At 40.6% G+C, this 22,446-nt stretch overlaps 1 protein-coding gene across 1 annotated transcript in view; it reads right to left on the bottom strand.

The window, feature by feature from the left end:
* TOPAZ1 (testis and ovary specific TOPAZ 1) overlaps positions 1–22,446 on the bottom strand; it is a gene marked incomplete at its 5' end in the record, with an annotated part of 739,661 nt that overhangs the window by 548,611 nt on the left and 168,604 nt on the right. The window contains 2 exons of the mRNA XM_053715746.1: positions 6,842–6,957; positions 7,033–7,125. Of these exons, the coding sequence (XP_053571721.1) occupies positions 6,842–6,957; positions 7,033–7,125 (209 nt within the window). The remainder of the gene's footprint in view (positions 1–6,841; positions 6,958–7,032; positions 7,126–22,446) is intronic.

Here is a 22,446-nt window from a genome sequence, read left to right on the forward strand (position 1 = left end):
CAAACTAAGCATTCTGGCACAAGCGGTTTCACCTCTGCTCATGCTAGCTGCGTGTGGCGTACCACATGTTGGAAACGAACCTATCCACAGTCGAACCGGCTTCCTTCTCGATGACGTCACCAGCAGCTGTGTGAATAGTACAGTCCGGGCTGACAGTGCAGTTACGCACGCAAAATACACACACAGGATACAGCTGGGAACTATTAGACCCCCAAATGTCACCGCTGATGTCCTCAAAGCAGGTGTCCAAAGTCCACAAACCTGGGGAGTGCTAGACAGCTACCGCCGATCCTGGAGTAAACATATGTATAGCCTAGAGAAAATCACCTGTCCAATAGACGAAAGCCTTGTTCAATGTGAATAGTAAATGCAAAAAAGATTCAAAAAAACGAAGCTGTAGAAAATAAATGTAGATTTTATTCCTTAAAAAAGATTTGTATTTGTCTAGACTAACCCCATGTTGCTATATGCAGAAGCATACTTTTTTAAGGAATAAAATCTACACATTTTCTACACCTTCGTTTTTGGAATCTTTTTTGCATTAACTAAATTAACTAAATTAAGACTCCATGGAGGAGTAACTGGTTTGAACACAGGCCTGGTCCTGACCAAGGCCTGACAAAAAGTTTGTACATCTGGAAAATCCGCAAGACGTTTGTGTAACAAAATAAATATGGCCGAGATTTTACCCTTTAGGGAACTAGTCCATAAACCTTTCTCCAAACCTTCTTTGAGAAAATGCAAAATTCTAGGAATCCTAACTCTACTCCATGAGTAGCCCTTGGATTCACACCAACAGAGATATTTACGCCATATCCTATGTGAATCATGGTTTCTATGACCTAGTCAGAAAAACCCCGCTTGGACAAAATTAAACGTTCAATCTCCAAGCAGTCCACTTCAGAGAAACTAGAATTGGGTGAAGGAATGGACCTTGAATTAGAAGGTCCTTCCTAAACGGAAGTCTCCAATGTGTAAGAGATAACATGTCCGCCAGCTCTGTATACCAACCCCTGCAAGGCCAAGCAGGAGCAATGAGGATCACTGATGCCCTCTCCTGCTTGATTCGAGCGATGACCCGAGGAAGAAGTGCAAACAGAAGAAAAAGGTATGCGCAATTGAAAGTCCAAGGAACCGCCAGAACATCTATCAGTTCTGCCTGGGGTTCCCTGGACCTCGACCCGTATCTTGGGAGCTTGGCATTCTGTCGAGATGCCATGAGATCTTATTCCGGCTGACCCCAATTGAGAATCAGGCTGGAAAACACTTCCGGATGGAGTTCCCCCTCCCCCGGATAAAAGGTCTGCCTGCTCAGTAAGCCTGACACCCAATTGTCCACCCCTGGGATGTGGATCGCCGACAGACAGCAAGAGTAGGTATCCGCCCACTGAACTATTTTGGTTACCTCTGTCATCGCTAAGGAACTCCTCGTTCCTCCCGGATGATTGATGTAAGCCACTGAAGTTATGTACTCCGATTGGAACCTGATAAACTGGACCGATGATAACTGGGGCCAGGCCGGAAGAGCACTGAAGATCGCTCTCAGTTCCAGAATGATTATATGAAGAACAGACTCTGGCTGAGTCCAAACTCCCTGAACCTTTAGGGAGCCCCAGACTGCTCCCAATCCTAGAAGGCTGGCGTCTGTTGTCACTATCACCCAGGAAGGTCTGCGAAAACAGGTTCCCTGAGAAAGATGATCCCGAGACAACCCCCATTGAAGAGAATTCCTTGTCTCCTGCTTCCAGAAGTATTTGAGGAGACAAATCCGCATACTCTCCATTCCATTGCCTGAGCATGTTTAAACACAGAGGTCTGAGATGGAACCGAGCCAACAGGATGATGTCCATTGCCGCTACCATCAGCCCAAATACATCCATGCACTGAGCCACTGATGGCCGAGAAGTGGACTGAAGAGCTAGACACGTATTGAAAATCTTTGATTTCCTGACTTCTGTCAGAAAAATCTACACTGATAGGGAATCTGTTATGATTCCCAAGAAAGTTACCCTTGTATTTGGGACTAAGGAACTCTTTTCCGAATTTACCTTCCATCCGTGAGATCGCAGGAAGGATAACATTTTCGTGTGTGATCTTGCTTGTTGGAAGGATGGCGTCTGGACTAGGATGTCGTCCAGATAGGGCGCCACCGCAATGCCCCGTAACCAAAGCACCACCAACAGCGATCCCAGAATCTTTAAAAAATGGAACGAATAGTTTCCCTCTTGAAGGACTGTACTCTAAGAAATTTGTTTAAGACTCATGAGATCTAAAACAGGCCTAAAAGTTCCCTCTATTTTTGGGAACCACCATCAGATTGGAATAAAATCCCAGACCCTGTTCCTGAATCGGAACAGGAACTATCCCTCCCAGGTCGGAGAGGTCTCTTACACACAATGTAAGAACGACTCTCTATCTGTTTGGTCTGCAGAAGATCTTGAAGGCAGAACCTGCCCCTGGGAGGAAAAATCTTAAACGAAGAAGGAAAACCTCAAGAGGCTGAAACTGAGTAGACCTTTGATTCAACAGTAGGCCTTCTTGAACTGTATTCTCCTATTCCAAGACCGACTGGGTCTCCAGGAAGGCTTGGACTGCTCCCGCTTGGAAGAGGGGGTGGAAGAATCTCCCTCGAAAATGGAGGATACAAACTTACTCTGACGTCCGATTTATTTCTCTTATCCTCAGGGAGGGAAAAGTCCTTATCTCCAGTAATATCAGAGTTATCTCCGTCAAACCAGGTCCAAACAAGGTCCTTCCCTTGTAAGGATCCCCAAAGTTTAGACTTAGATGAGACATCCGCAGACCAGGATCTTAACCCTAATACTCTGCGGATTATTATAGGAAGCTTGAAAACTTAACTTCCCCTGAAGGCAAGCCTCTGAAGAGAATAAGTTGGATAACTTCAAGGCCCATATCCAGTCCTGGATATATATATATATATATATATATTTTTTTTTTTTTATGCTGCCACACTAGTAATGTGAACACTGCATGTAGTCATTGTAAACCCTGGTGTACATACATTATTATACTTTCTAGGGAACCGTCAGCCAAGACTCCTCAATAGAGCCTGGCACCGGACACATCCATTAAAGTTAGGAGAAAAAAGGGGTACCCGGTTTCTGGTACCAAAAAATACGTACACCTTGGAGGGCACATAAAAAAAAAATTGTATAGCTTTACTGTACGGATTAGGGTCGACTACGCCAGAAATGTCGGAGTCGTTCAGATAGTTAGAACCTCCTTAGGGAACAAATGGAGGTGTTCAAGCTTAAACAACTTCAGTATTGGACAAAGGAATTACCCAGAGTCTGATATTTTTTCCCCTTATATACTACCGAAGTATTTTCCTCTACAGGTTTCAGGGAAGAAACATTCGGAATAGTGTCTTGCAAGTAACTCCAAATGGAGTTAGTGAAGAATTGCAGGGCACTGCATGTGTGGGCTATAAAATTGTATTAACATTTGAGGAGAATTTTTTTTTTAATCCCTATAGTTCTCACAACATAACGAACAAAGAAAGGGATTGGAGATTCCACATTTGTTACAAAAAACATAAGGTGACACTCTGTAGGGTCTGTTGGACCAAACTGACTCACATATGAAGCATTGGGTTACATTACAGACGTTACTGTCTCTTTAAATTTTAAAGATTACATTTTTATTGTTATGCAGGCAGGAATGGGTGGATCGGTACATAAGGAAGTCTGCCTCTGCAAAACCCCTCTACACCTCAGATTAACGCAGCTGAGGTGCCTGCCAGCCCATCCGCAGAAAATTCTGTTGCAACTGTAGCGCTGCTCCTAAGCGCAAAAACTTAAACTAAACAGCCTCCATTCCTTCCGATAACCGGAAGAGTTAGGAACAAGCTGCACAACTAAATTGGCGCCACATAAGTCCCGCCCATCGTGGGCATATCAATAACTCTCTCCTCTGTCGTCATTATCCAAAGTTTGACCACCGTAAACAAATAATGGATTAATCAGCTTTTTAGACAGCTACGTAGTCCGTTTGTACATTTCAACACAAAAAACCCCTATGCACTGAGCTTGCTCTAATTTTACTGTAGCAGCGCCCAAACTCGTCGTAGTAATCATGTAATCTCCTAGTCGGTTAATATTATGTTATGAAACCGCCGGGAGATTAGGGTCATGTCGCAGTGCCTGCGTCCAAGCTGCCATAGTGTCCCCTAACACAATAGGAGAATCTATCCCAATTTTAATGAGGCTTGAATAAAATAATAAAGTGCCCAAACTTTTTTCTGAGATTTCTCTACCCCCAGAAAAAAAGTCAGCACTTACCTCATCTTCTGCCTGACAGCAAGTCAGTTCCCAGGTTTAAGAGGTCCTCTCCCTCCTATGGAGCTGTGATAAAAGAAAAACTGAGTAAGGTCCCTCAGGTTTTCAGGGTTAGGGCAGCATCAGTATGGGAGGCACAGTGAGAATTATGTCCCACAAGTTCCCATTGCTCTAAAGCCACCAATGCCCTACTGAAGAGACTGATATGGACTATGGCTACACCCTAGGACAAAAGCAGCACAATCTTGTACTACTTTAAAAATAATAAACTCTTGATTGAAGAATCTTTTCTAACACCTAATTTTACCATCTCCAAGCACTAACGTAGGCAAAGAGAATGACTGGGGTGGGAGGGAAGGGAGCAGCTATTTAACAGCTTTGCTGTGGTGCTCTTTGCCCCTCCTGCTGACCAGGAGGTGAATATCCCATTAGTAATTAAGATGATCCATGGACTCATTGTGTCATAAAAAAGAAGAGAGGAGTACGAGGAGTAAGTATCACACAATATATACTTATAACTCATATGATAGTGAATATTCTCCTCTTTCAAATAAGTAATTTAAGCTCCTCTAGGAAGGATTGCAAGCAAAAGTACTTTGCTTGATGATATTTATGATGCTCTAAGCCAGTGTTTCCCAAACCCAGTCCTCAGGACCCTTAACAGGCCACATATTCTTTATATCTTAACTAGAGCACAGATTAAATAATCAGTTCACACATCAGCTGATTATTTCACCTGTGCTCTAGCTAAGATATAATGAATGTGGCCTGTTAAGGGTCCTGAGAACTGGAGTTGGTTAACACTGCTCTAAACTATACAACAGACTAGCGAAGCAATCTAAGTACTAAAATGGGCCAGTGAAACAAAAGAAGTCCCTCATTCAAATTAGGGGGTCATATGCCCAGAACAAATCGTGATTGGTGGGTTAGCCACTCCCTCACACAATATGTATGGGGACAATCCTTTTATTTCCACTTGACAGGTGAATGTTACAGCAATGGCAAATAGATGATAGGAAGTACAAATACTAAATTGTAAATTGTAATTTACAATTAGTTATTGGTAAATAATAGATATGCGCAATTGGATACTTTACGTTAGTATCCGAATACAGAAGGCGGTGGTCTCTCGCAGCATTGAGCTTTTTTCGGTGCTGGAATTGTCTTTATGAAAGTACAAAACACTAAGATCAGGATTTGCACAAATCTTAGGGTGTTTTACGGCTCTAAAAGAAGAAGTCGAATGCTGCGAGCATCCGTCTTCTTCTGTATTCAGACACCAACAAAGTATCTGAATGCATATATCTCGTAAAGAATGCTAAATTTTAGTGTTTTGATAAGGTGAACTGGTGCTAAATGCAGAACCATAGAGTGTGTGCTTAAAATATTTAGAGAATTAAAACTAACACACAGTTGTCTGACAGAAAATAACATGCAGCAAAAAAAATCACTTTGTTGTAATTCATTTTTGTGTATTTATGCAAGCTAAAGGTATTTTCTAAATGGGACTTGCCATATTTGCACGGGTAACTCTCAGAAAAACACTGAAACCAAATTCAACAGACAAAGATGGCTTCAGCACATAGTTGAAATAGCAGTGGAAGTTTGTGTTTATAAATATAATATGTGACATGCAGCTATACAAATACATATTTAAATAAATACACTTTTGAAAAACATTTAAAAGGGAAAGTAATTTGTTATTATCTGCATAATATACGTCAGCAATTAAGCACTGCATAACGAAAAATCAGCATAATAAAGCAATCCATGTGTAAAACACTGTTGTAATTTGGTGTGCCCAATAAGGCTCAATTGTCCCTGAGCTCCTGAACTGTAAAAAAAGGTCTGGGGCAGAAAAACTGCAACATACTTAAAGAGCCATAGTAGTCGAAAAATTACATGCTCTAATTCATTTGACCCTGCACTACTGTTTGTTTAACCCCGCAAAAAGGTTAAACACACAGTAGAAGTACCACTCTGGAACTGCAGAGCAATACTAGTCTCAAGCAGAAACTGGCGCTGCTGGCTGCACGATTCAGGGGCTCCCATGATTGAGGGCAATCTGGGGGCTCCCATCTACTCCCACCCCGGCGATCTGGCCTGTATAGGGACAGGCATCACCGGGACTTGACGTTTTGCGCAGTGACGTCACACGCAATGACGTGATGACGTCATAGCACAACTTTATTTAAAATTATCATATGGAGATGGGGCCATGCTGCTTAGAAGCCTGTATGTCATGCATCTAAGCAGCTACAGACCCCCAAGACCCACCGTTGGAAAGGTAATTGCCTAACCTTTCCAAAAAGAGAAAATATATATATATTTAAAAAAAAAAAGAAAAAAATTAAAAACCTGCTTAGCACCCAGGTGGGAAATGGCTTAGCAGCCAAAGGGTTAAATGTACTCCAGCATCTCAGCCAGAAGAAAACACATTTTTTTTCAGCAAAAGTGAGTACAATGAAAACATTATGGATAATACAAGGCTTTATTTTTCATAGCATGAGTTACTGAGTATAGTAGCACTATAATAACCTCACCTTGATAGCATGGCTAATACAATGTTGATGTCTGTCTGTGTTGCATGTAGTTGGTTCAATATCTTTATTACACGGTTGCAGTGTTCAGGTGTAAAAACCGTGCCAGCTTCCAAAAGCTGATAAAAGAAATAAAGATGACTGACAGACAACACACTTACTTAATGCACATTAGTTAAATATTATTATCATACCTTACATAGCATCTCCACTAAAACTGGTATTGTCTTGCTTAAGCCTGCAGATGCAATGTGATCAAACAATTTGATGAGTGTCTCAACAGAAGGCTAGAAATAATAAAAAGAAAAATATTAGAGTGCCAACGCTCTGCATTGCAGTTTGTGTTCTTAAAGGGACATGAAAGGGCAAAAAGAAAATGCTCTAATATTTGTTTGAGCATTTTATTATTGCACTGTTGCTTGCATATAATTATGTGTTTAAAGGGACACCGAACCCAATTTTTTTCTTTCATGATTCAGATAGAGCATATTTTAAGCATAATTCAGATAGAGCATATTTTAAGCATAATTCAGATAGAGCATATTTTAAGCATAATTTTAAGCAACTTTCTAATTTACTCCTATTATCAATTTTTCTTCGTTCCCTTGCTATCTTTATTTGAAAAAGAAGGCATCTAAGCTAAGGATCCAGCCAATTGTTGAATCAGTACGATGGACAGCACTTGTTTATTGGTGGGTGAATGTATCCACTAATTAGCAAGAACAACTCAGGTTGTTCACCAAAAATGGACCGGCATCTAAACTTACATTCTTGTTTTTCAAATAAAGATACCAAGAGAATGAAGAAAATTTGATAATAGGAGTAAATTAGAAAGTTTCTTAAAATTGCATGCTCTATCTGAATCACAAAAGAAATAATTTGGGTTCAGTGTCCCTTTAACCGCTGCAAAGGGATTAAACACAAAGTTAATGTTAGCTCCATAACAGCAAAGTACTACTGGGAGCTAATTGAACACATATGGTGAGTTAATGACAAAAGACAAATATGTGTAGCCACCATTTAACTCTGAGCAATGCATTGCTGCTGCTGCTGCTTCATACATGCACATATTCTTTTTAACAAAGGATACCACAAGAATAAAGTCCAATTAAAAGTGTCTTAAAATTACATGTACTGATGATGTTCTATGGGACTCATGAAACATTAATTTTGACTCATGTCCCTTTTTTAAAAATAATGTTGTGAATCATTACTAATCATTAAAGGGATATGATAACATTCACAACTAAGAAAAAAGCATCAGTTAAATATTTTTGCATGTACCCATGTAGCACAAAATAACAAAAGGAAGATGGGTTTCAAGGAGTATGCTACATAGGATGGCTGCTTTGCATAAATGTCCATAGAGTATTCATGATGACCAAGAAGATGCGACCACACAAGTAAAAATCTAAAGGATCTTAAAAAGAATCCACTTTTTTGAGATTGCAATGTAAATCGAGTTGGCTAAAGAAACCTTGTAAGATTTCTTGGCCCCTTTCTGGCACAAGAATGAAGGGCAAAAAGACAATCGGGCTTAATGATATTCATTTTGTTTTCTAAACAAATTGGTTAGCTCTGACAGCATCAAAATAAATGTGAATAACACCAACACTGTGTCTGGAGAACTATGTTAAAAAAAACATAATTTATGTAAGAACTTACCTGATAAATTCATTTCTTTCATATTAGCAAGAGTCCATGAGCTAGTGACGTATGGGATATACATTCCTACCAGGAGGGGCAAAGTTTCCCAAACCTTAAAATGCCTATAAATACACCCCTCACCACACCCACAATTCAGTTTAACGAATAGCCAAGAAGTGGGGTGATAAGAAAAAAGTGCGAAAGCATATAAAATAAGGAATTGGAATAATTGTGCTTTATACAAAAAAATCATAACCACCACAAAATAAGGGCGGGCCTCATGGACTCTTGCTAATATGAAAGAAATGAATTTATCAGGTAAGTTCTTACATAAATTATGTTTTCTTTCATGTAATTAGCAAGAGTCCATGAGCTAGTGACGTATGGGATAATGACTACCCAAGATGTGGATCTTTCCACACAAGAGTCACTAGAGAGGGAGGGATAAAATAAAGACAGCCAATTCCTGCTGAAAATAATCCACACCCAAAATAAAGTTTAATGAAAAACATAAGCAGAAGATTCAAACTGAAACCGCTGCCTGAAGTACTTTTCTACCAAAAACTGCTTCAGAAGAAGAAAATACAACAAAATGGTAGAATTTGGTAAAAGTATGCAAAGTGGACCAAGTTGCCGCTTTGCAAATCTGATAAACCGAAGCTTCATTCCTAAACGCCCAGGAAGTAGAAACTGACCTAGTAGAATGAGCTGTAATCCTATGAGGCGGAGTCTTACCCGACTCAACATAGGCAAGATGAATTAAAGATTTCAACCAAGATGCCAAAGAAATGGCAGAAGTTTTCTGGCCTTTCTAAAACCGGAAAAGATAACAAATAAACTAGAAGTCTTTCGGAAAGACTTAGTAGCTTCAACATAATATTTCAAAGCTCTAATAACATCCAAAGAATGCAACGAGTTCTCCTTAGAATTCTTAGGATTAAGACATAATGAAGGAACCACAATGTCTCTACTAATGTTGTTGGAATTCACAACTTAAGTAAAAATTCAAAAGAAGTTCGCAACACCGCCTTATCCTGATGAAAAATCAGAAAAGGAGACTCACAAGAAAGAGCAGATAATTCAAAAACTCTTCTGGCAGAAGAGATGGCCAAAAGGAACAAAACTTTCCAAGAAAGTAATTTAATATCCAATGAATGCATAGGTTCAAATGGAAGAGCTTGAAGAGCCCCCAGAACCAAATTCAAAACTCCAAGGAGGAGAAATTGACTAAATGACAGGCTTTATACGAACCAAAGCTTGTACAAAACAATGAATATCAGGAAGAATAGCAATCTTTCTGTGAAAAAGAACAGAAAGAGCAGAGATTTGACCTTTCAAGGAACTTGCGGACAAACCCTTATCTAAATCATCCTGAAGAAACTGTAATATTCTCGGTATTCTAAAAGAATGCCAAGAAAAAAGATGAGAAAGACACCAAGAAATATAAGTCTTCCAGACTCTATAATATATCTCTCTGGATACAGATTTACGAGCCTGTAACATAGTATTAATCACAGAGTCAGAGAAACCTCTTTGACCAAGAATCAAGCGTTCAATCTCCATACCTTTAAATTTAAGGATTTCAGATCCTGATGGAAAAAAGGACCTTGAGACAAAAGGTCTGGTCTTAACGGAAGAGTCCACGGTTGGCAAGAGGCCATCCGGACAAGATCCGCATACCAAAACCTGTGAGGCCATGCCGGAGCTACCAGCAGAACAAACGAGCATTCCTTCAGAATCTTGGAGATTACTCTTGGAAGAAGAACTAGAGGTGGAAAGATATAGGCAGGATGATACTTCCAAGGAAGTGATAATGCATCCACTGCCTCCGCCTGAGGATCCCGGGATCTGGACAGATACCTGGGAAGTTTCTTGTTTAGATGAGAAGCCATCAGATCTATTTCTGGAAGTTCCCACATTTGAACAATCTGAAGAAATACCTCTGGGTGAAGAGACCATTCGCCCGGATGCAACGTTTGGCGACTGAGATAATCCGCTTTCCAATTGTCCATACCTGGGATATGAACCTCAGAGATTAGACAGGAGCTGGATTCCGCCCAAACCAAAATTCGAGATACTTCTTTCATAGCCAGAGGACTGTGAGTCCCTCCTTGATGATTGATGTATGCCACAGTTGTGACATTGTCTATCTGAAAACAAATGAACAACTCTCTCTTGAGAAGAGGCCAAGACTGAAGAGCTCTGAAAATTGCACGGAGTTCCAAAATATTGATCGGAAATCTCACCTCCTGAGATTCCCAAACCCCTTGTGCCGTCAGATACCCCCACACAGCTCCCCAACCTGTAAGACTTGCATCTGTAGAGATTATAGTCCAGGTCGGAAGAACAAAGAAACCCCCTGAACTAAACGATGGTGATCTGTCCACCATGTCAGAGAGTGTTGTAAAATCGGTTTAAAGATATTAATTGAGATATCTTTGAGTAATCCCTGCACCATTGGTTCAGCATACAGAGCTGAAGAGGTCGCATGTGAAAACGAGCAAAGGAGATCGCATCTGATGCGGCAGTCCTAAGACCCAACATTTCCATGCATAAGGCTACCAAAGGGAATGATTGTGACTGAAGGTTTTGACAAGCTGATATCAATGTTAAACTTCTCTTGTCTGACAAGGACAGAGTCATAAACACTGAATTTATCTAGAAACCTAAAAAAGGTTACCCTTGTCTGAGGAATCAATGAACTGATGGTAAATTGATCCTCCAACCATGAATTTGAAGAAACAACACAAGTCGATTCGTATGAGATTCTTCAAAAATGAGAAGACTGAGCAAGTACCAAGATATCGTCCAAATAAGGAAATACCAAAACCCTATTCTCTGATTACAGAAAAAAGGGGCACGAGAACCTTTGAAAAAAATTCTTGGAACTGAGGCTAGGCCAAACGGTAGAGCCACAAAACTGGTAATGCTTGTCTAAAAAGAGAATCTCAGACACTAAAAGTGATCTGGATGAATCGGAATATGCAGATACACATCCTGTAAATCTATTGTAGACATATAATGCCCTTGCTAAACAAAAGGCAGGATAGTCCTACAGTAACCATCTTGAATGTTGGTATCCTAACATAACGATTCAATAATGACAGATCCGGAACTGGTCTGAAGGAATTGACCTTCTTTGGTACAAATGAAGAGATAAAATAAAACCCCAGCCCCTGTTCCAGAACTGGAACTGGCATAAATACTCCAGCCAACTCTAGATCTGAAACACATTACAGAAATGCTGAGCCTTTGCTGTGTTAACTGGGACACGGGAAAGAAAAGAATCTCTTAGCAGGAGGCCTTAACTTGAAGCCAATTCTGTACCTTTCTGAAACAATGTTTCTGAAACCAGAGATTAAGAACGGAATTGATCCAAATTTCTTTGAAGAAAACGTAATCTGCCCCATACCAGCTGAGCTGGAATAAGGGCCGCACCTTCATAGGTACTTAGGAGCTGGCTATAGGTTTCTATAAGGCTTGGATATATTCCAAACTGGAAATAGTTTCCAAACTGATACCGCCCCTGAGGATGAAGGATCAGGCTTTTGTTCCTTGTGAGGAAAGGAACTAAAATGATTATTTACCCTGGAAAGAAAGGGAAAGCAAAGATGACTTAGAAGACATGTCAGCATTCCAAGTTTAATCCATAAAGCTTTTCTAGCTAAAATAGCTAGAGACATATACCTGACATCAACTCTAATGATATCAAAAGATGGTATCACCAAAAAAATTATTAGCATGTTATAGAATAATAATAATGCTATAAAATTATGATCTGTTACTTGTTGCGCTAAAGCTTCTAACCAAAAAGTTGAAGCTGCAGCAACATCCGCTAAAAATAGCAGGTCTAAGAAGATTACCTGAACATAAGTAAGCTTTTCTTAGAAAGGATTCAATTTCCCTATCTAAAGGATCCTTAAATGAAGTACTATCTGCCGTAGGAATAGTAGTACATTAGCAGGAGTAGAGACAGCCCCATAACCTTAGGGATTTTTGTCTCAAAAAACTCTAATCTGTCAGATGGCACAGGATATAATTTGCTTAAACGTCTAGAAGGAGTAAATAAATTACCCAAATTATTCCATTCCCTGGAAATTACTTCAGAAAAAGCATCAGGGAGATAAAACACTTCTGGAATAACTACAGGAGATTTAAAAACCTAATTTAAACGTTTACATTTAGAATCAAGAGGACCAGAATCCTCTATTTCTAATGCAAATAACACTTCTTTAAGTAAAGAACGAATAAATTCCATCTTGAACAAATACAAAGATTTATCAGCATCAACCTCTGAGACAGAAACCTCTGAACCAGAAGAACCATTATCAGTATCAGAATGATGATGTTCATTTAAAAATTCATCTGAAAAAAGAGAAGTTTTAAAAGACTTTTATGTATACTAGAAGGAGAAATAACAGACATAGCCTTCTTAATGGATTTAAAAAATAAAATCTCTTATGTTATCAGGAACACTCTGAAAATTAGATGTTGACGGAACATGTTAATGTAACAGTACTAAAGGAAATTTTATCTGCATTAATAAGTTTGACATGACATGCAATACAAATAACAGCTGGAGAAACAGATACCAAAAGTTTATAGCAGATACACTTAGCTTGGTAGCTCCAGCACTGTGCAGTGATTTTCCTGAAGTATCTTCTGACTCAGTTGCAACGTGGAACATCTTGCAATATGTAAAAGAAAAAAACAACATATAAAGCAAAATTGATCAAATTCCTTAAATGACAGTTTCAGGAATGGGAAAAAATGCCAAAGAACAAGCTTCTAGCAACCAGAAGCAATAAAAAATGAGACTAAAATAATGTGGAGACAAAAGTGACGCCCATATTTTTTCGCGCCAAATAAGACGCCCACATTATTTGGCGCCTAAATGCTCTTTGGCGCCAAAAATGACGCCACATCCGGAACGCCGACATCTTTGGCGCAAAATAACGTCAAAGAATGACGCAACTTCCGGCGACACGTATGACGCCGGAAACGGAAATAGATTTGTTTGCGCCAAAAAAGTCCGCGCCAAGAATGACGCAATAAAATGAAGCATTTTCAGCCCCCGCGAGCCTAACAGCCCACAGGGAAAAAGTCAAATTTTAAGGTAAAAAATGTTAAATTAAAATGCATTATCCCAAATATGAAACTGACTGTCTGAAAAATAAGGAAAGTTGAACATTCTGAGTCAAGGCAAATAAATGTTTGAATACATATATTTAGAACTTTATAAACAAAGTGCCCAACCATAGCTAGGAGTGTCACAGAAAATAAGACTTACTTACCCCAGGACACTCATCTACATATAGCAGATAGCCAAACCAGTACTGAAACGAGAATCAGCAGAGGTAATGGTATATATAAGAGTATATCGTCGATCTGAAAAGGGAGGTAAGAGATGAATCTCTACGACCGATAACAGAGAACCTATGAAATAGACCCCTTAGAAGGAGATCACTGCATTCAAATAGGCAATACTCTCCTCACATCCCTCTGACATTCACTGCACGCTGAGAGGAAAACCGGGCTCCAACTTGCTGCGGAGCGCATATCAACGTAGAATCTAGCACAAACTTACTTCACCACCTCCATCGGAGGCAAAGTTTGTAAAACTGAATTGTGGGTGTGGTGAGGGGTGTATTTATAGGCATTTTAAGGTTTGGGAAACTTTGCCCCTCCTGGTAGGAATGTATATCCCATACGTCACTAGCTCATGGACTCTTGCTAATTACATGAAAGAAACATAATTTATGCTTACCTGATAAATTTATTTCTCTTGTAGTGTATTCAGTCCACGGATCATCCATTACTTATGGGATATATTCCCTTCCCAACAGGAAGTTGCAAGAGGATCACCCAAAGCAGAGCTGCTATATAGCTCCTCCCCTCACATGTCATATCCAGTCATTTGACCGAAACAAGACAAGAAAGGAGAAACCATAGGGAGCAGTGGTGACTGGAGTTTTAATTAAAATTTAGATCTGCCTTAAAAAAGACAGGGCGGGCCGTGGACTGAATACACTACAAGAGAAATAAATTTATCAGGTAAGCATAAATTATGTTTTCTCTTGTTAAGTGTATTCAGTCCACGGATCATCCGATACTTATGGGATACCAATACCAAAGCTAAAGTACACGGATGATGGGAGGGACAAGGCAGGAACTTAAACGTAAGGAACCACTGCCTGTAGAACCTTTCTCCCAAAAACAGCCTCCGAAGAAGCAAAAGTGTCAAATTTGTAAAATTTTTAAAAAGTGTGAAGCGAAGACCAAGTTGCAGCCTTGCAAATCTGTTCAACAGATGCCTCATTCTTAAAGGCCCAGGTGGAAGCCACAGCTCTAGTGGAATGAGCTGTAATTCTTTCAGGGGGCTGCTGTCCAGCAGTCTCATAAGCTAAACGTATTATGCTACGAAGCCAAAAGGAGAGAGAGGTTGCCGAAGCTTTTTGACCTCTCCTCTGTCCAGAGTACACGACAAACAGGGAAGAAGTTTGACGAAAATCTTTAGTTGCCTGTAAATAGAACTTCAGGGCACGGACTACGTCCAGATTATGCAAAAGTCGTTCCTTCTTTGAAGAAGGATTAGGACATAATGATGGAACAACAATCTCCTGATTGATATTCCTGTTAGAAACTACCTTAGGTAAAAACCCAGGTTTAGTACGCAGAACTACCTTGTCTGAATGGAAAATCAGATAAGGAGAATCACAATGTAAGGCAGATAACTCAGAGACTCTTCGAGCCGAGGAAATAGCCATCAAAAACAGAACTTTACAAGATAAAAGCTTACTATCAATGGAATGAAGGGGTTCAAACGGAACCCCTTGAAGAACTTTAAGAACCAAGTTTAAGCTCCACGGAGGAGCAACAGTCTTAAACACAGGCTTAATCCTAGCCAAAGCCTGACAAAAAGCCTGGACGTCTTCTGCCAGACGTTTGTGTAAGAAAATAGACAGAGCAGAAATATGTCCCTTTAACGAACTAGCAGATAAGCCCTTTTCTAAACCCTCTTGTAGAAAGGACAATATCCTAGGAATCCTAACCTTACTCCATGAGTAACTCTTGGATTCGCACCAATATAAATATTTACGCCATATCTTATGGTAAATATTTCTGGTAACAGGCTTCCGTGCCTGTATTAAGGTATCAATAACTGACTCCGAGAAGCCACGCTTTGATAGGATCAAGCGTTCAATCTCCATGCAGTCAGCCTCAGAGAAATTAGATTTGGATGGTTGAAAGGACATTGTATTAGAAGGTCCTGCCTCAGAGGCAGAGACCATGGTGGACAGGACGACATGTCCACTAGGTCTGCATACCAGGTCCTGCGTGGCCACGCAGGCGCTATCAGAATCACTGATGCTCTCTCCTGTTTGATCTTGGCAATCAGTCGAGGTAGCAGCGGAAATGGTGGAAACACATAAGCCATGTTGAAAACCCAAGGGGCTGCCAGAGCATCTATCAGCGCCGCTCCCGGGTCCCTGGACCTGGATCCGTAACAAGGAAGCTTGGCGTTCTGGCGAGACGCCATGAGATCCAGTTCTGGTTTGCCCCAACGATGAATCAGTTGAGCAAAGACCTCCGGATGAAGTTCCCACTCCCCCGGATGAAAAGTCTGGCGACTTAGAAAGTCCGCCTCCCAGTTCTCCACGCCTGGGATGTAGATTGCCGACAGGTGGCAAGAGTGAGACTCTGCCCAGCGAATTATCTTTGAGACTTCTAACATCGCTAGGGAACTCCTGGTTCCCCCTTGATGGTTGATGTAAGCCACAGTCGTGATGTTGTCCGACTGAAATCTGATGAACCTCAGTGTTGCTAACTGAGGCCAAGCTAGAAGAGCATTGAATATTGCTCTCAACTCCAGAATATTTATTGGGAGGAGTTTCTCCTCCTGAGTCCATAATCCCTGAGCCTTCAGGGAGTTCCAGACTGCGCCCCAACCTAGAAGGCTGGCATCTGTTGTTACAATCGTCCAATCTGGCCTGCGAAAGGTCATCCCCTTGGACAGATGGACCCGAGAAAGCCACCAGAGAAGAGAATCTCTGGTCTCTTGATCCAGATTTAGTAGAGGGGACAAATCTGAGTAATCCCCATTCCACTGACGTAGCATGCATAATTGCAGTGGTCTGAGATGCAGGCGCGCAAATGGTACTATGTCCATTGCCGCTACCATTAAGCCGATTACTTCCATGCACTGAGCTACTGACGGGCGTGGAATGGAATGAAGGACACGGCAAGCATTCAGAAGCTTTGATAACCTGGACTCCGTTAGGTAAATCTTCATCTCTATAGAATCTATAAGAGTCCCCAGGAAGGGAACTCTTGTGAGAGGTAATAGAGAACTCTTTTCCACGTTCACCTTCCACCCATGCGACCTCAGAAATGCCAGAACTATCTCTGTATGAGACTTGGCAATTTGAAAACTTGACGCTTGTATCAGAATGTCGTCTAGGTACGGAGCCACCGCTATGCCTTGCGGTCTTAGCACCGCCAGAAGTGAGCCCAGAACCTTTGTAAAAATTCTCGGGGCCGTAGCTAACCCGAAGGGAAGAGCTACAAACTGGTAATGCCTGTCTAGAAAGGCAAATCTTAGGTACCGATAATTATCTTTGTGAATCGGTATGTGAAGGTAGGCATCCTTTAAGTCCACTGTGGTCATGTATTGACCCTCTTGGATCATGGGTAGGATGGTTCGAATAGTTTCCATTTTGAATGATGGAACTCTTAGGAATTTGTTTAAGATTTTTAGGTCCAAGATTGGTCTGAAGGTTCCCTCTTTCTTGGGAACCACAAACAGATTTGAGTAAAAACCTTGCCCTTGTTCCGTCCGCGGAACTGGGTGGATCACCCCCATTACTAAGAGGTCTTGTACACAGCGTAGAAATGCCTCTTTCTTTATTTGGTTTGCTGATAACCTTGAAAGATGAAAGCTCCCTTGTGGAGGAGAAGCTTTGAAGTCCAGAAGATATCCCTGAGATATCCAACGCCCAGGGATCCTGGACATCTCTTGCCCAAGCCTGGGTGAAGAGAGAAAGTCTGCCCCCCACTAGATCCATTTCCGGATAGGGGGCCCTCTCTTCATGCTGTCTTAGGGGCAGAAGTAGGTTTTCTGGCCTGCTTGCCCTTGTTCCAGGACTGGTTAGCTTTCCAGCCCTGTCTGTAACGAGCAACAGTTCCTTCCTGTTTTGGAGCGGAGGAAGTTGATGCTGCTCCTGCCTTGAAGTTACGAAAGGCACGAAAATTAGACTGTTTGGCCTTTGATTTGGCCCTGTCCTGAGGAAGAGTATGACCCTTACCTCCAGTAATGTCAGCAATAATTTCTTTCAAGCCGGGTCCGAATAAGGTCTGCCCTTTGAAAGGAATATTACGCAATTTAGATTTAGAAGTCACGTCAGCTGACCAGGATTTAAGCCATAGCGCACTGCGCACCTGGATGGCGAATCAGGAGTTCTTAGCCGTTAGTATGGTTAAATGTACAACGGCATCAGAAACAAATGCGTTAGCTAGCTTAAGTGCTTTAAGCTTGTCCATAATCTCTGTGCGAATGGCCTCTTCCAGAGACTCAAACCAGAATGCCGCAGCAGCAGTGACAGGCGCAATGCATGCAAGGGGCTGTAAGATAAAACCTTGTTGAACAAACATTTTCTTAAGGTAACCTTCTAATTTTTTATCCATTGGATCCGAAAAAGCACAACTATCCTCCACCGGGATAGTGGTACGTTTAGCTAAAGTAGAAACTGCTCCCTCCACCTTAGGGACCGTCTGCCATAAGTCTTGTGTGGTGGCGTCTATTGGAAACATTTTCCTAAATATCGGAGGAGGGGAAAAGGGCACACCGGGTCTATCTCACTCCTTGCTAATAATCTCTGTAAGCCTTTTAGGTATAGGAAAAACGTCAGTACACACCGGCACCGCATAGTATCTATCCAGCCTACATAATTTCTCTGGAATTGCAACCGTGTTACAATCATTCAGAGCCGCTAATACCTCCCCTAGCAATACACGGAGGTTCTCAAGCTTAAATTTAAAATTAGAAATCTCTGAATCCGGTCTCCCTGGATCAGATCCGTCACCCACAGAATGAAGATCTCCGTCCTCATGTTCTGCAAATTGTGACACAGTATCGGACATGGCTCTCACATCATCAGCGCGCTCTGTCCTTAACCCAGAGCTATCGCGCTTGCCTCTTAATTCTGGCAATTTAGATAATATCTCTGTCATAACAGTAGCCATGTCTTGCAAAGTGATTTGTATGGGCCTCTCTGATGTACTTGGCGCCACAATATCACGCGCCTCCTGAGCGGGAGGCGAAGGTACTGACACGTGAGGAGAGTTAGTCGGCATAACTTCCCCCTCGTTGTCTGGTGATAATTTCTTTACAGATAAAGACTGACTTTTATTTAAAGTGACATCAATACATTTAGTACACATATTTCTATGGGGCTCCACATTGGCCTTCAAACATAGTGAACAAACAGATTCATCTGTGTCAGACATGTTTAAACAGACTAGCAATGAGACTAGCAAGCTTGGAAAATCTTTTCAAATAAGTTTACAAGCAATATAAAAGACACTACTGCGCCTTTAAGAAGCACAAAAAAACTGTCACAGTTGAAATAACAATGAACCAAATCAGTTATAGCAACCAAATTTTCACAGTAAATGTATTAATTTAGCAAAGTATTGCACCCACTAGCAAATGGATGATTAACCCCTTAATACCCAAAAACGGATAATCAATTTAACAATTAACGTTTTTATCACAGTCAAACACACTGTTACAGGTCTGCTGTGACTGATTACCTCCCTCAAAATGAATTTTGAAGACCCCTGAGCTCTCTAGAGACGTCCTGGATCAAGGAGGAAGAAGCAGGAAGACTGTAACTGAATTTTTACTGCGCAAAAAAGCGCAAAAATAGGCCCCTCCCACTCATATTACAACAGTGGGAAACCTCAGTTAACCGTTTCTATGCAGAAATATACGTCAGCCATGTGGAAAAAATCATGCTCCAAAAGATTTATCACCAAAGTACCTCACAAAAACGAATAACATGCCAGTAAACGTTTTAAACATACATTTTAAAAGTTATGTAGTGTTATCAATAAGCCTGCTACCAGTCGCTTCTACTGCAGTTAAGGCTCATACATTACTTCAGTATTAACAGTATTTTCTTAGTCAAATTGCATTCCTTAGAAAATTACTTTACTGCACATACATTCATCAGCCTGATACCAGTCACTACTACTGCATTTAAGGCTGTACTTACATTACATCTGTATCAGCAGTATTTTCTTAGTCAATTCCATTCCTTAGAAAAATATTTTACTGCACATACCTCATCTGCAGGGGACCCTGCATGCTATTCCCTTTCTGAAGTTACCCCACTCCTCAGAATGTGCGAGAACAGCCAGTGGATCTTAGTTACTTCTGCTAAGATCATAGAAAACGCAGGCAGATTCTTCTTCTAAATACTGCCTGAGAGAAAAACAGCACACTCCGGTGCCATTTAAAATAAACTTTTGATTGAAGAAATAATTAAGTATAAAAACTCCACACTCCTCTCACACCTTCCTACTTTGTTGAGAGTTGCAAGAGAATGACTGGATATCACATGTGAGGGGAGGAGCTATATAGCAGCTCTGCTTTGGGTGATCCTCTTGCAACTTCCTGTTGGGAAGGGAATATATCCCATAAGTAATGGATGATCCGTGGACTGAATACACTTAACAAGAGAAATAACATTATCCCTAGAGGTTTAAGACTCAGATTAGACCCTGGTACAAACTTAAGGGAGGACGAGGGGGGTGATACCTTCATGGAAGAATGGAATCAAAGCCTATCAGAATGTTCTATAACTTTGATGAATAAAATGATTAAAAGAAATAAGGAAAGGTTTGAAAAAAATGAAACTACCTGTAGAAGAAGCATTAAAGGTAGTTAATAATTTTGAGCAGAATCCGAATTTTGAGAAACTTAATAAAGAAATTCAAGAGCAATTAGCTAGATTACAAGCTGACATTAAACTAAGGAAAAGCAGAAAACTGGCTAGGGATAATGATGACTATGTCAAGAAACGGGTATACAATTATCAATCTATAAGAGGAGCATATGATTCAGGAACAGACAGCTCAGATATTGAAATTGATCCTAGTCAGTCAAAAAATGAACAGGTAAGAACACAAACTGGTATGGAAGGAGAGGGGGCAGGAAGAGACACAGGAGGGGGGAGTACCAATTTCGAAGGGAGACGATATCCTTTCAGAACAAACAGAGAGAGGGACTACAGTCAGGAGAGAGGACGCAGGGGTCGCCCACGGAGACAAAGAAGCAGGAGGGGCTATTAAAATCCCCCGATAATGATCTGCAGGTTATCAATCTGTCATCCTTTAAATTGAACCAGGTCCATATGAACGTTCTAAAAAGAGGTCTTTCTTTTTGTCCCACAAATGGGTTTGACAAATTTGAATTTATCAAATACCTTCATTCCTTTGCTAGACAAATTGTCTTATCACAAATTTTTAAAAGAATATTATTGATGACCTGGCATTAGATAGGAATGAGATTGGCACTAGCAGATCTGGAAGATCTCTTAAACCTCCAGAATGAAGCTTTAGGTGATTCAGTACCGACCCCCACCATGCAAAGTATAGTAAGATCAGGTTTCAAACAAAAATATAACTATATGCCCCAATTAGCGTCCATTCCAGCTGTGAACTTGTTTGTCAAACAAGTTGAGAAAGACATTAAACAATTGACGTTTACAGGAATCATAGGTGATAATCTAACTAAGGCAGAGAGAAATGCCCTGAATGAACTGAGCAATGCAGATAATGTGGTAATTAAAGCAGCTGATAAGGGTGGGAATGTGGTCCTTTGGGACGCGACAAGTTACACTCTGGAAGTCAAAAGACAATTATTGGATAGGAACCAATACTTGCGCTTACCAGAAAACCCTATTCCCACCATTAAAAATGCCCTATTCAAAATACTCAATGATGCAAAATCAAATGGCATCATTAGTCTAGCAGAGTTTAAATATTTATATACGGAATACCCAATTATGCCGGTGTTCTATTGCATACCGAAAATCCATAAAAACATGCTGAACCCCCCAGGCCGTCCCATCATTTCGGGGATAGGTAGTTTAACTGAAAATTTGGGTAATTATGTGGATAGTTTTCTCAAACCTTTCCTTAACACTATGCCATCATATGTAATTGATACGGCAGATTTGCTAAGAAAGATTGATGGCTTGACCATTCCAAATGGAGCATACCTCGTCTCCCTCAACGTAGAGGGTCTCTATTCATCAATTCCCCATTCAGTAGGAATTAGGGCAGCCCAGCATTTTTTGGAAACTAGAGGAATAACTTACTCTGAACATACTAAATTCACTGTCAAACTTTTACAATTTATACTTGAAAACAATGTTTTTTCTTTTGATAATAAAGTATATAAACAAATCAGAGGAACAGCGATGGGGGCAACGTGTGCCCCGACTTATGCTTGCCTCCACCTAGGTTCATGGGAGATGGAGGAGGTATTTCAAACAGAAGCATTTAATGAGCACATCCACTTGTGGCTACGCTATGTGGATGACATCCTTCTAATTTGGGAAGGATCAGAGAGTGAACTTAAAGAATTTGTGTCTTTGTTAAATAAAAATGAAAGAAATATTACTTTAACATTGATTTTCAGTAAGACCGATTTATCCTTCCTAGACGTGCAAATTACTGTGGTCACAAATGTTTTAATGACTGAGAACTTCAGAAAAGAGACTGCTACAAATAGTTTGCTTGAAGCTCACAGCCATCATCCAGTCCACCTTAAAAAGGGGATTCCTAAAGGACAATTCTTGCGTCTGTGCAGAAATTGTTCATCATTAACGAAATATGATGAACATGCTGCACTGATGGAAGAAAGATTTAAAATAAGAGGTTACTCTAAGAGA

Source organism: Bombina bombina, chromosome 5 (genome assembly GCF_027579735.1).
Source record: "Bombina bombina isolate aBomBom1 chromosome 5, aBomBom1.pri, whole genome shotgun sequence".
In the NCBI taxonomy this organism is placed as follows: domain Eukaryota; kingdom Metazoa; phylum Chordata; class Amphibia; order Anura; family Bombinatoridae; genus Bombina; species Bombina bombina.